This window comes from Thermobia domestica, chromosome 15 (genome assembly GCF_964235325.1).
Source record: "Thermobia domestica chromosome 15, izTheDome1.hap1.1, whole genome shotgun sequence".
Classification (NCBI taxonomy): domain Eukaryota; kingdom Metazoa; phylum Arthropoda; class Insecta; order Zygentoma; family Lepismatidae; genus Thermobia; species Thermobia domestica.
In genome coordinates, this window is record NC_137468.1 from 6,620,181 (window position 1) to 6,635,187 (window position 15,007).

At 37.6% G+C, this 15,007-nt stretch overlaps 1 protein-coding gene and 1 non-coding gene across 2 annotated transcripts in view; both read left to right on the forward strand.

Annotated features, from left to right (window-relative positions):
* Positions 1-15,007, forward strand: part of LOC145672055 (transmembrane protein 47) — a 267,446-nt gene that overhangs the window by 232,310 nt on the left and 20,129 nt on the right. The window contains exon 3 of the mRNA XM_081741271.1: positions 12,487-12,676. Coding sequence (XP_081597397.1) covers positions 12,487-12,676 — 190 coding nt within the window. The remainder of the gene's footprint in view (positions 1-12,486; positions 12,677-15,007) is intronic.
* On the forward strand, positions 10,048-10,121 carry TRNAR-UCG (transfer RNA arginine (anticodon UCG)). The gene has a single exon. It is a non-coding gene; the product is annotated as a tRNA-Arg (tRNA).

The following is a 15,007-nucleotide window of genomic DNA, read 5'->3' on the forward strand; positions in this document are numbered from 1 at the left end:
TGGAAATAAAGGAACTCACTGTGATTCGACATGTTGGACACTGTAGAAAATACCTTCATAGACGTAATATGCATTTGCGTTTACAAGATTATTGCGAAATCTTTTGATAAAATTTAAAATTATTAAGGTTATTTTGGTGAAGTCCCTGTACTTCTGAGACACGAATTTCATTTATCTAAACATTGACATAAGCTGATGACATATATATAGAACTTTAACGTTTAATCGTCATCGCTCGAGGTTCAGTTGTATTCTTCTCTCTGAAATATTTCGTGGAATGATGTTCTAAAAAACCAAATACAATCACGTACATTAATTTCTTTTGTTTAATTTTTTTGTAGAAATCATAGAAAGCTCTGTTCATTATTTGTTAGTTAATTCGTATCAGTTTTTCCTCCGTCCGTCGACCTGGAACTCTCGGGGGGAAATGTCAAAGCTGGGAAATAAATCCTCCAACAGATTTTTTTTAGGTCTTTTCACGTGGTTCTTTTTTTGCTGATCAAAAATCGATGCGAGTTCACCGTGAGGGGTAAGCCATGTTTTCATCAGCTAAGTACGATATATGTATATATGGTTTCCATGTTTTACTTCAGCATTTGCAGTAGATAGATAGTATACAGTGAACAGTAATTCATAGAAAGGATTCCAAAGGAATGCTGTCAGTTTGTAAATGCAAAGACACTTTTTATTAATGATTTTATGATATTAGCATTTAATGAAAAAAATGACATAGGTAAAATATATAACTTGTATATAAAAATGGTGTTCTGTGATCGTTTGTTTGTCCGGTATAATATTGTTACAAACCCACACCGTTAACTTGGTATACTTCAGAGTAATTTTATCGAAGAGAGAACAATCTGGAAGAGGCCGTAGGTAATATAGAACTTTTTGGTTCGTATCCTAAGGATGAAGGAGGGAATTCAAAACAGAAGAGATGGTTTAAAATTAGTTAAAATAAAAAGAGTATCTTATTAATTCCTCATATTAGGAAGGTCAAACTCTGCATGTAAACTCATTTCTAAAATGGGCTGACATACACATATGACTGACAACTTATATTTACGGAATAGATTACATTTTCTTGCTAGTTAACATGGAACATTGAAAGATTTTACAACTGATTTGAACATTTCTATTGTTATATTCATTATAAACATGGTAAATTAATATTTTACTTGTATTTACAAATGGCTATTTTATTGGTTAAAATAAAAAAAAAGACCAGTGGGGATCGAACCTGGGACCCTTTGCACGCGAGTCGTAGATTCTCCTCAATCTACCACGCCGTCATTTGATAACTTTACGCGTTATATCATGTATGCGTCGAGTCGGAAACCTTATATCGCTTTTTCTCCACTATTTCTGGTTATTGCGTTCTCCCAGTTTGGAATATTAATACTTCAAATGTGCACTACTACCTCGCGAAAGATGGCCCCGAAGTTCACTTACCGAAGTCTGCTTTCTTCTGTCAAGTTCAGCCCCCATCGAACTTAGGTGAGGGTGAGAAGGGGGAGATCGAGATCGCTAAGTTTATTGCTGACATCCCCAATGGCATTTAACAGGTTAAGTTCCGCGTGAGACCACGTTGGTCTCACATAAAATGTTTCCTTGTGGCCACGTGGTGCCTGGTTGGTCTTACATACAATGTTTTCTTATGGGCACGTGGTGCTAGGTTGGTCTCGCACAACCTCTTGTTAGCTTATGGCCTAGGTGATCTCACAAGTTACATCAAAACCTATTGCATTGTATAGTACAACAGATTTCAGATGAGAAGCGGCATGGCCTTGAGTTGGCTTTACGCGGCGTCCAATTGGCTTTGAGCGGTGTTGACAATTCGCGACAAGCGCGAATCTTGACAATAGCAGAGGTGCTTATTAGAAATATTGTATTAGCACATTAACTGCTCACTTTACGAAGTAGAGAAAAGAATTACGAACACATACGTGAAAACTACATCTTTTTATGATAACTGGTTGTCATGATACACGCTTTGAAAGGTTTCCATATAAAACAATTAGTAAAACGAGCGTTGAGTCCCGTCTAATTTCCAGTGGATTTTTCTTCGATTTGGAAATGGAACTCAACTTTTATTAAATGATAATCAGGGGTGTAACCAACAGGTTGTTCTAGGGGAACATTACTTTCAGGGGGAGGAAAGCTTTTCACACATTAAAAACAGAACAAATGACCTCTTTCAGAATATGAAAGCATTTTAACTCACCATGTATACTATACACATATTATGTTTCCTCGATGCTACCTTAACAAAAGACGGATCTTAACAGTACTGAAGTTGAAAAGCGGATTGTAAGAGATAAATCAATAAGCTATTCATAAGAAAACAAATGCTGTTTCTAGCAGTCTGTTTATCCGACTTTGTGTTTATGTAGGTTAAAATACTAAAAGGAAAAAACTCGAAAAAATATCAACTCAGATATTATTATGCAATAATATAGTAGTGAGAGATCCTGGGGGGACTGAGGGAGCCAGGGCCCCTCATTTTATTTGTAAATGTGCAATATTAGGCATAATTTGAATGCAATTTGTCTTAAAATCATCATATATGCTTTCTGCATCTGAATGCACCCCCCCCCCAATTTACAGAGAAATCAGCGTCCTTGTAATTAGGTACAGAAACTGTATTGATGATGTTTTCTTTTTTCTTTTTTTAAAAATCTTATTTTATTATAAACGTTCCTAATTTGCATTAATTATTAAATAAGTTTACTAAACATATACTAGATGAACCTCATTTCGGGGCTGGAAATAGTTTGGAAAGTCAAGGCCCGCTTTTCCCCCGTTTCTACACCCTTGAGAATAGTAAGCGATCGAATTAAATAACAAGCCTCTGCAATTTGATTCATATATATATTGCCTTCATGCAAGATTCTTCCTTATTCGACAGAAGAAACGCAGTATGATTTTTTTTTCTTCGTTTCAATACCTTACGTATGTGTGGCCAATTACGTACTCCTTCTTTACTCCTCTAGCAGGGACGCAAAAGCACCAGGCGTCTGAGTGGTGTCATAAATTATTGTAACCCAAAACAAACTCGACCATATCGTGTTGCTTACGAATCAGATGGATTGTTGTTGTGAGACCTACATCAAGTATAAGAGTATGTTATTACATGGAAGCAAAAGAGCTGATTGTGTGTGTAGGAACGCAACTTCTCTTCTTCTAGCATAAACAGAATTCATCAGTGTTTAGGTTGCTTTCTTTCGTGGTAGTTCATTTGTTCTCCAAAATTATAGTTGACAATGTCTTTAAGGAAACCGAGTACAAGTGCGGAATTTTCTTTAAAAAAAAAAAAAAAAAAAAAAAAAGTGCTACGAAGTGAAGCTCGAAGAATTATTTTTTGTGTTTACAATTTTTGGAACTCATAATAAAAAATTTACAAGAGTCAGATTCAGACAATGGCGAAATATTAATTGACATAGACGATAATGAAAGTAGTGTTGAAGACGAACGTTTAGCAGTTCCACTGGAATAAGTTAATAGGTAGGTTATTCAGTTGCTATATATACTTCTAGGATACACAGCCAAAATCTTTGAGTTTGCTGGAATAGTATATTTACATTGTGAATAATGTTGCCAATGTATGTGTAATAATCTCAACTAGAGGAAGAGCGAGAAGGGAAAGGGGAGTCCGAAATCCGGCAACACCGCGCGGAATATCGCACAGCATTGGCTACTGCCCGTGATGCTTTACATCTGAAAAACACAATAGTCGACCTGGTAGTGCGAGAAACAGCCTTGGCCTGTAAAGTTGTGAGTTCAACGTGGCCTCACATGGCTCTACCGAAGTGGCAAAAATAAATCGTATTTTGCATGAAACCTATGTTAAAAAATTTAATTGGATGTTGACCTAACTAATTGTTTTCTGTTTCTTTATCTGAATACAATTTATAATATTTATTTTACAAACCGTATTATCCAAAGGTCTAGTGTATTATTCAAGTCAAAACTGAGTGGAGACAACAATCACGTGCAGTGAAAGAATAACAAAGCGTGCAGAAGAAGTTGCCGCTGTACCAAGCTCGTTACTATTATGCTGCCAAAATGCCTTGAGCCGTGGCAAAAATGCGAACTAACGCTCACACCCTCACACACACACACACGCGTTGAGCCAATAAGGGTTCAGCTGTTTTTAAGCTAGAGAAAGCGAGTGGAATTCCTTCAGCCGATAGCAGCGCTTGCAACGAAAGGCTACGAATCAAGTCAATCTAGCATATCTATAACTATGCATTCACTTTCTCCCGGGAAAATCCGGACACGATCGGCTAAATTTGTCTACTGATATGTTGATCTCATTCGGACACTAAGCCAATTCCAGGTGGCGGTCTATCTAGTTCAGTCGTGTCACTATAAGAAAGTTTGACAACTACATACTAGCGATAATACAGAATTACCTAAAATGAGTAAATTATTACTCAAGACATACACAAACAAAAAAAATGAAGATAACATATTTTGGCCACAGGGGACGTTTTTGTTGTGATACAGGTGCACTTACTGTTAAGCCCAAGCTCAGTCGAGAATGGGGAGAGCAACAATTTTTTCGTTTCCTTTCACATTATCATTCCACTAATTCTTCCCTAATCATTCTTTTTCATTAATCATTATCTTCTTTAGTCTACACAGCATAACTATAGGACAAAAACTAGATTTGATGCATCCCTGCGGGAAACATTTCATGTAGAGGCGAACAAAGTCGTTACGTCTGTTATGTCGATATTGCATCATGTACTTGCATGAATTTTGCTATAGTGGTACAAGCCATATATGCTTCATCCAATGTTACCATTAACTTCATTTTGTCACTCGGCAAATGCGCTCAGTGTACAGCAGTCGGTTTTTGTTCTTTTACAAATTTGTGTCACGGTTGAAGGTTGTACTCATAATTCCTACAACTTCCATTTCATTCGCACAGTTAATTAGAAGTAGTGTCGACCCTCGATTGAATAGTATGAGCCTACTGGTCATCTCTTGTGTTGGAGCGTTTTCTTTGGAGAGCCATCCAGCGTATGCCTCTTAGTACATAACCCTTTAACTACCACTGAGGCATGTATGTCCCACGATACATTCTCAGAGGACCCCTGGTAATTTACTGCATGTTATTGCTATGAATCGATGTTTCCCTGGTAAAGAGAAGCCTGCTAATGGTTTAACAGAATTCTTATGAACATTATCAAATAGACAGTAGTGGAAGTGGACGTGGTGATAATGTAACAGATGAAACTGAAGAATAAGGTGCTAGTGATAAAGCAGTGGTTGCATGTACTGTCATTTGGAAAAGGATGCCGAAATGTAAAATATTTGTAATTATAAATACGACCCAACTGTTTTTCTGACAATATAGGTATCATAATTGAAAATACAAGATGATTATCACTACCACTGGGACATATATGTCCCACTTAAAAATATCAGTGGGATACATATGTCCCACACTCCCACGTCGAAAAACGAAACGGCGGAAAGTGTTTGTTTTTATATAAGTTTGAAAACATCTTAAAGTAACTGTATATTAATGTGTGTCACTCCGAAAAAAAATAAATAAAATAAAATTGGTAGTGAAAGGGTTAAGTGGAGTTCTCTTTGAGTGGTTTTTGTCGCTTAATATTGAACCATTATCTCGATGTGTATAACAGGACGCGAAAGCATGTAAATGCGTCTTCTTACTGCCGATGAAATCATTGTGTCGACATTGTTCCATTGTGATGTCCTAGTCCACCATACTTCAAGCTCGGATTTTCTCAAGTCACTTTCATATATACAATATAGCGTTAACTGAGTGGAAGTACTGCAGGTAGTCATATGATTAGAATGCTTGCATTTAATGCTGTGCTCCCAAATTTGATTTCCGGCGGAAGCAATGAATTTTTCGATGTTAACCTACAATCCTATTTCAATTAGGTATGCACGCGAATTAAGAGATAGCAAATTCCGGTTTAGAAATCGTATACTTACCACGTATCACACAGATAAAAATGGTCTAACTGTCTATATGCCTGTCCCGTTCGTGTGCTGTAACGCCAGGAAGTTCAGTATTTTATTGTGAATGCGTGGTGAGGAGAGACATCTAGTGAATAAAAGCATAGTTGTCGAGAGCCGAGAATGAACGTGGCAGCATGATGTGAATAGGTGTGTTGTGCTATGGAATTGTTGGTTACATGTAAATAATGCGTCAAGGGTATTTAAGAATTTCATCTGTTTATGATGCCAAAGCAAACGAGGATCTAGTCCCTAAAGTAAGTAACTGTGTTAGAATAACTTATCGTACTGTGAAGTTTGAGAGAGATTTTTGGTTCCTCATTTCTTCTTCGTCATTCATTTATGCCTTCCTAAAAAATCAAGGACATTATATTATATTAAAGAGGCAGGTGCGTCATGTAAGAGAGACAGGGGGAATCCCCGATTTCAAGATATGCATTTAACCCTTTTAAATATCTCCTATTTTTAGGTGATAGGGTCGGATTTTCATTATTCGATTTAAAAAAGTACCAATAAAGCTTTTTACTTCGAGTTTTTGAGTGTTTTTTTAAAAGCCTGGAGTCATTGTAGAACACGTTATTTATGCTTTCACGCCTTTCTGCGTTGAGATATAGAGTGTGATGACGTCATAACAAAAAAATTATGACTTATTATTTTTTGGCGGGCTTACTTTTGCACCTAGAAGATTGAAATTTTGCACACACATTCAGTGCACCCCTTAGTATTTTTCAGATTTTTTCAGATTGCGTTAAAACAAGGGGTGTCCTGAGGGACAAAAAGGTAAAAAAAAAATGTATTTTTTAAAACAAAATTCCCGTTTCTCAGGAGTTTCCCGCCTCAGATACATGATAGAGACACGTGAATGGTACCATTTGAAAGGATGTTCTGTTCTCAAGAGAATGATGTACGAACTATGATCCTAGAAAAAATAGGGGTGTCTCAGGAAAGTTTTACCTGAGATCCTGTTTTATACGGGAATCTGGGGTATTGTGAGGATATTGTCTTTGGCGAGCTAACTTTTGCACAGAGAGAATTGAAATTATTCACACACATTCAATGCATCCCTTAGTATTTTTCAAATTTGTTTCAGATCTCTGCGTTAAAACAGGAGAGTTCAGGGGGCAAAAAGTTTTAAAAGAAGAGATATTTTTTAACAATAATCCCTTTTTTCATGATCTTTTCATCTGAGACCCGTACATTTAGTACACCCGTTAGTATTTTTCAGTTGATTTTGAGATCTTTGCGACAACACAGGGGGGTCCAGAGGGTATTAAAGTTTATATTTTTTAAGGAAAAATCCCGATTTCCCTTAAAATTCCCCGCCTCAGGGACATGATAGGGAAGTGTACCGTTTGAAAGGCTGTTCTATTCTGAACAGAATGAGGTACGGACCATGATCCTAGGGTAAACAAGGATGATGCTGTAGCTGCTCGACTGAAAGTCTATAATCTATCTATTAAAATGCTACAATAACAACAAAGGTGACTGAGCTCCAACCTATACGCGTTTATAACAAACACAAATATTTTAAAGCATGTGTACTTATAAAGTACTTAAAGAGATCTTTTGCATAAAGTTTATCCTTTTAAATTATTGTTCAAAGCCTTTGCATTTTAATAAGCCTTCTCCAAAATAATTGGAAATGGATTGTGCTGCTATCTTTGGAGGTTTTTTTTTTAACTATTCGCTTTTGACGTTTATATGTTTGTGGCAAATCGTTTCGTCAGTGAGTTCTCGGAAACTACAGGCTCTAGAAAGATGACGTTTTCACTGATGGATTGCAAATTTTGTGTAGATTGTCCAGTTCTAACTCAATATTAAAAAAAAAAAAAACATGGTCATTATTTCTTTATTACATTTTTACGGGTACACTGGAAGTGTTGAAATTAAAAAAAAACTAAAGCATCATATCCTACGTATTATACATTCCAACACAACATAATTGTATATAGGGGTTGCATATCTCTCAGGCGTTTGTTCCATGGCCAAATTATAATGAAAAACGAAGGATGACCATTTCTCCAGTCTAAGTTGAATCTTTATTGTTTGGAGTGTTTTGCTCAATGAACACCACATAACACTGACATTATAATTGATTGTATGTGTAATGTATTAGCTTATTTTAAAATCTATAAAACGATAATCATGCCTGTTGTTCTGTATGGTTGCGAAACATGGTCGCTTACTCGGAAGGAAGAACATAGATTGAAAGTAGTTGAAAACAAGATTCTGAGACGAATATTCGGACCTAAGAGAAACGGGAATAGGGAGTGGCGGAAACTTCATAATGAGGAACTACATAATTTACATGGTTTACCCAACATTGTTAGGATCACCAAGTCTAGGAGGCTCACGTGGGCAGGTCATGTAGGCAGGATGGAAGAAAGAATGAACGCTTTCAAAATCTTAACTGGGAGACCAGCCGGAGAACGACCATTAGGAAGACCTTGGCGCAGATGGGAGGACAATATTAAGATGGATCTCGCAGAAATAGGAATACGAAGTAGAAACTGAATCCAATTGGCTAAGGATAGAAGGCAGTGTAGAGCTTTTGTGAACGCGGCATTGAACCTCTGGGTTCCATAGGCCATAGAGTTAGTTTATGTATTTTCTTATTACGTACTGCATGCAAGAAAAAAGAAAACACTGATCATACATTAATTAAAAACTCCAACGGGAGTAGGCTCAAATCTTGCAAACGGTGCGAGATATTGAAAAAGGAATCGAAAAAAATATCCCCTTTACGGTATCTCTTGGCGATTTTTATCAAGACGTCTTTCACGTGTGTCTGCAAAGGGACATGTAAAGAAGTGAGGAATAACAAGGTGATTCGTGCTCATATAAAAGATGCGCTGTGTAGAGAGCGCAGGCTCAGGTAGTTTACCTTTAAAAAGCCATAATTTAAAAGGGTTAATCAATAGTAGAGTATACTATTTAAAAACATGAAACTACCTACGTCGGTGTAGATCCCCCCTCCCCTTTGTTGTACGACTTGGTTTAATTTTAACAGCGAAATTATATGAGACGTGGACCTTGAACTTAACATAGAATCCAAACCATATGAGCTCCCGCCGGGAATTGAACCCAGGTCTTTCTTACGAAAGGCGCGTCGCGAACCGCTTAGCCACGATGGAGGTCGCTACTACGTACGAGTTGAATCAAACTTGTCTGGTCTGGATCAAACTTGGCGTAGTGGTACATATCTGAAATATTTTCATATTGTAAACGCATAATCGCAATTAGCCAAAAATGATTAATAACTTTATATCGGTAACCTTATTTATCTCGCGTTATTTCTTTTTTTGTTTTGTTCTGCAGCATGGCAGGATCTGCCACATGTCATGTTGTAGGACTTAATTGCGTAGGCTGTGTGAGAGTTTGTTGAGCTTCGACCTCTCTAGAAGATTTTAAAAACCCGTTCTGTGGTGTGTTGTAGCTTAATAGAACAACCCTCTCCACTTCGTGATTTCCTCATGAATATGGAAAATTCACAGCCAGACCATTTGTAATAAGGGAAAACCGCAATCAGAAGACGGGAAGGTTAGGCTGCGTCTGACATTTCGTATCGCTCCGAGATGGTTTAATATCTTTTCTACAGAAAGAGAAAGAGGGAGGGAACCAACACACGCAATTAATCGCTACCGTGTTTCTGAGTGGTAGTTAGCAAGGAAAGCGCCATTGATCCTTGAAGACCCTCTTCATATTTTTTCTTCTGTGATGGGAGTTTTCCTCTAATTATGTTGGATTCTCAAATTAAAATTTTAAAATATAACCTCCCTGTGATATACGATATTTATATGTACTTGTAACAGACTAATTTGCTATTGAGAGGCTTTGTAATTGAGATCAATATTCTGTTTTGTGAAAGGAAATATCTGCTAAAACAGACATACGTATTCTACTCGTTCTTCTTTGAACCTTTTCCTTATTGAGATAAGTACCAGCTAAATCAAGAATACCCATTCTACTCTCTCTCTCTCTCTCTCTCTCTCTCTCTCTCTAATGAAAAATTCCAGCTAAATGAAGTATACACATTCTACTCTTGTGGCCCCGCGTAGCGTAGTTGTTAACGCTCTCGCCTTCGGTGCGAGCTGTCCCGGGTTCGATTCCCGGTGGGGGCACTCGGTCGAAAAAACTCTTTTTCAGGCCAGCCACCCTGAATGAGATTTTCCTGGGTTTTCCTCATTCACACCAGACAAATGCTGGGGTGGTACCTAACTTATAGGTCTCAGGCCGCTTCCTCAATTCCGTTTCCCTGGATAGTGTGCTCGCCGAGGGACGTCATCCCTCAAACATGACGGGCCTTAGATGCCGAAAGCCCAAAAGTCTAAATCCTAACATCGTACTCTTTGTAAGGAAGTAATACCAGAGAGCCTACTTTTTTTTTACGTGAGTTATTTCCTTATGAACGAAAATACTGGCAAAAAGAAATCGAACTCGTTCTGTTACGAATTATTTTCTAATGAAAAGAAATACCAGCTAAAACAGTTATAGGCATCTTACTCGATCTTTTGTGAATTATTTTAACTTAGCAAGGCATGGTCAAACGGTCTGATGTACCTGTCTGTAGTGGGTTCTAATCCCGCTTAGGGTATAAGTGTTTTGTATTGATCTTTCCTTGTTTGTAATGGTATGTAGTTCGGTTTACCAAAATATTTACGATTTTATATATTTACTGTCTGTCCGTGTGTTCGTTCGGTAGGAAAATGCTTAAGAACTACATGCTGTATCACCATCAGTTTTGTCAAGGATGTAGAGGATCAAAAGTTAAAAATGGAATTCGTTGATTAAGATGATCCATCCAATTGAATGGATAATCAAAAGTCGTTTCCCCGTTCATTCATATGGTAATAGTTATGGGTAACATTCTCTCGTAATAGGCAACCCGCAATGCTGTTGATCTGCGGGGTAGTATAATGCTCAGGATACAAAATATTAATCAGTTCGCGGAATACAACGTTAAAATAAAAGTAAACGACTTTCTGCTCGACACTATTTTTAAATATTTATTCATCTTAAAGTTTATTTAATTTAATTTGAGGTAAAAATGTTATATTTGTGCTCAGGCTTGGTAAAATTTAGCTTGTTAAGGAATTTGGATCAAACCAAACTCGTTAACGTGGTGTACGTGATTCTACTTATTTTATCATCATATTTTTAATCTCAAGGAATCAACTACGGGACGTAATACTCAAATAAATAAATAAAGGTTTGATTGTTTTTTCAAACAGTATGTTCAGAAGTCCATAAAATAGGCCTACAGTTTGTTTCTTCCCAGTACTTGTTTGGAATCCTTATCCTTGTTACATGTATTTACACAGCAGTCGTACATCCCGTACTGTATCTGTATAAACTTAACAGCTTAATATAAGACCTGAACCATATGCACTATATCTGGGAATAGAACCCGGAGCCAAATACAATTTTTTGGGGCCGCGGTGGCTTAGTGGTAGAACGGTTCACCTCTGGTGCTTGGGGTCCCGGGTTCGTTGTCAGCCCCCGCCAAGTGAACTTTGTGGTGGACAAACACCGTGTGCGTGGGTTTCCTCGGGATTCTCCCGTTTCCTTCCACTTTCTTCATTCCACCATTTCATTCATTACTCATCATCACCGTCTCCTTTAGCCTAACCGGCATAAACGTGGGAAAAGGACCCCAATATATTTTTCTGTATAATGGGTTTAGAGCCCTATTGTATATTCGAGGTCTGATCACAATCCTAATGGTGTAATAAAACTAAGGGAAGGAACTTTTGTTGTTGGTTTTGTTTAATAATACTATTGTATATGTTGGTTTAAAAGAACAGACTAATCTTTTATTTATTTTTTATTAAAGATTATACAACTTTTAAGTAATCTTTACTATCAAGTTTTAACTCATATAACTTGAACAACATTGCCAGAAAAAAGAAAAAGAAAAGAAGACAATTGAAACATATTTGTGTTCTGGGACGGTCGGAAAAACTGTATAATCTTCGCACATTTTAATGTAACTCCCATGTGACAGCCTTTTAAAACGATTGCTTTGACCAGAATTCAAAACCTCAAAGAGTATACCATGTAGGGAATAGTATTTTAATTTCAGCGAATTTGACCTAAACCTTTTACTTAACAGAGAGAACATTGTTTGACATCTTGAGGGGGGCGCGGTAGCTCAATGGTAGATCGTTCACTTCTGGTGCCTGGGGTTCCTGGTTCGATCCAACTCGCGCCAAGTGGGCTTTGTGGTGGACAGACACCGTGTGGGGAGGTTTTCCTTGGTTCTCGCGTTTTTTCCCACTTTCTTTATTCCACCATTTCATTCATTTCTCATCATCACCGTCTCCTTTAGCCTACCCGGCATAACCGTGGGACGTAAAACTCAAAGATTCCAATTCATTTTTTGACAGATCTTGAGGCACTAGTTTAATAAAATACCTTAATTTAGACTTTTTAATGTTCATTTTTTGGTATAAGAGACGCTGAAGCTATTTTTTAATCTCTCTGTAGGTGATTGCCTTCATCTGCGGCCTAATCGTGATAATTCTGATGATAATGGCGTTGGCGAGCACAGATTGGTTGATGGCTGAAGGCTGGCGACAGGGACTGTTCATGCACTGCATTGCTGAAGACGCCAAAACTCCTCTTCCTTTCGATGTCAAACAGGCGCCAGGAGACTGTTATCAGGGTAGAGATGCAGGTAAGCATTTTTCTGTTCTCGTTCACTCTTCACTACGTACCTTGTTTCTTGTTATACTGTTTGTGTTTCTTGTATGAACATACAATGACTAGGACTTCAATAGATGTCACAAATTTGGTGTAAAATGTGTATAAATTATGCAAGAGTAACTGTATCTTGGAGTGAGCTCCTATGTGGCTAAGTGATTAGCGTATAAGCCTTTGACGTGGGGGATCCGGTGACGTTCGATTCCCGGCGGGAGCTTGTGTGGTTTGGATTCCACGTTAATCAGTAGATCCCGTCTCATATAGCCTCACTGCTGACGTTAAACTCAAAATCAACTCAACTGTATCTTGGGGTGGATTGATGGGGAGGTTGTTCGGTTATATTTTGTGAGGTAGTTGGAGGAGCAGATGTTTTGTGAGGGAAAAGGAAGGACACGTCAATGAGAATTAGGGTGCTTATCGTGTATCATAGGAGAGTGGTAGCGCGTTTCTATTTGAACTGTGTCCTTGCTGGTACTGCTGTCGCTGTGCGTTTTCCCGTATCTTTCTCGAAAAAGGAGGGATAAGACGCTTTGGCCGAGATCTTTCAGTAATTGGATGCGAACAAGGTTGCCGCATTGAATTATTTCACGAGCTTTGCTGTGCACTGTCTTGTTAGCCTACAAGACCAAACAACCGAATGACAAATTGGCAACACAGCCGAGGTCCGTTCGCCTCTTTTTCCAAAGCAAAGGGAAGATTTTCGACCGTAAGAAGGCGGCAGAGGTGAGGCCGAAGTACGTTTCACATATTTTTCGAGGGCACAGTTGAAATAGGCTCTAGTCGTAAACAAAATACATGGATTTAGAGGAACGTTCTTATCCTCTCTTTCGTGATCATATAGCTGATATACATTTCGTCAGCGTGGAGGAGCCCGATGTCCTCGTGTGATTTGGATAAGTTGAGGCCATATCACGGCGAAATAAAAATACCACTAATTTTACAGTAATTATGTGATATCTTCAAATAGAAAAAAAAAATTGAAATATGAAACAAGAGCGCCCTAGACAATATTATTTTGCATGAGGTGCCATTATCACGAGTCACCTAGTAGCTTTCCGTTTCTAACCATTTGGAAACGCGAAAATAAATTCCGATTTTCTAAATGGCTCGAAATCGAAAGCAGATAGGTGAGTCGTGATAACGGTATCTCATGTAAAATGTTATTATCTAGGGCGCTCTTGTTCCACTTTTCGATTATATTTTATCTATTTGAAGATATCACATAATTACTGTAAAATTACCGGTATTTTAATTTCGCCGTGATATGGCCTCTTAAGGAATAAATGTTCCGAGATTGGACTACAAATAGCGAATGGGACGACTTTTAAGTGCCCTCGCTACGAAAATTTCAAATTAAGCAACACGCTACTTTTTCGGCTACTTTTTAATTATCTGCAAGCTGTAACTCCTGCAGCTGTGACTGCATTTTCACATATGCAGTCACAAATAATTAGTTTTATATAATACAATAAAAGTTTTGTTTTATAGAGTATTGCATTCGCAATGAACAATAGCTTTATTAAAACTAACAAGTTCTATATTAGTTTAATTCTTGTTTTAGTACTTTTTAATTTCTAGATGTGACGACAGTAGACTTTTGTTGAGTTTGAGCTGTTGCAGTATTAGTGACCGCGTTGCTGTATCGGTTAATACTAGGGATGGGCAAAACCTGTTTCTAGAAAAACATACATTTTGGTTTTCTCCCAAACCGGTTCGTTTTTTCACCGAAACCGGTCTCGGTTTTTCCAAAAACCGGTTCGGTTTTCACCGAAACTGGTTTCGGTGAAAACTTTTGGAAACCATATGAAACTATTTGTGTGGAAATGGATTTGGTTTCCGGAGAACAATGAAACACTATTCTGGTCAGAAATAGAACAAATTTTGAAAAGAAAACCAGAACCGGTTTTGAAAACCGAAACCGAATCCGGTGAAAAACCGAACCTGTTTTGGAGAAAGCAGATAACCGGTTTTTGTGGCCACCACTAGTTAATACCTAGGCCTAATAGTTGTGAACCTGTGTAAACGTGAACATCGGAAATTTAATTATAATCATCCATATTAACATAATGAGTAAATGGAATTACAATAAAAAAACTTCCAAAATCCGTGGCTTCCAGATAACAAATTTAGTAAACTAATTGAGTGAGGAATAACAATTAAAGAAACTTGCTGTAAACGTTGTAAAGAGTATTTCAGAGCCCACAAAACTGACTTTAGCAAACATGTCTCCTTGAAAATCAAAGAGGTAGTTTATTTTATACTATCGCCGTCTGCCCAGTTCAGTATGCATTGTTGATCTATTGAT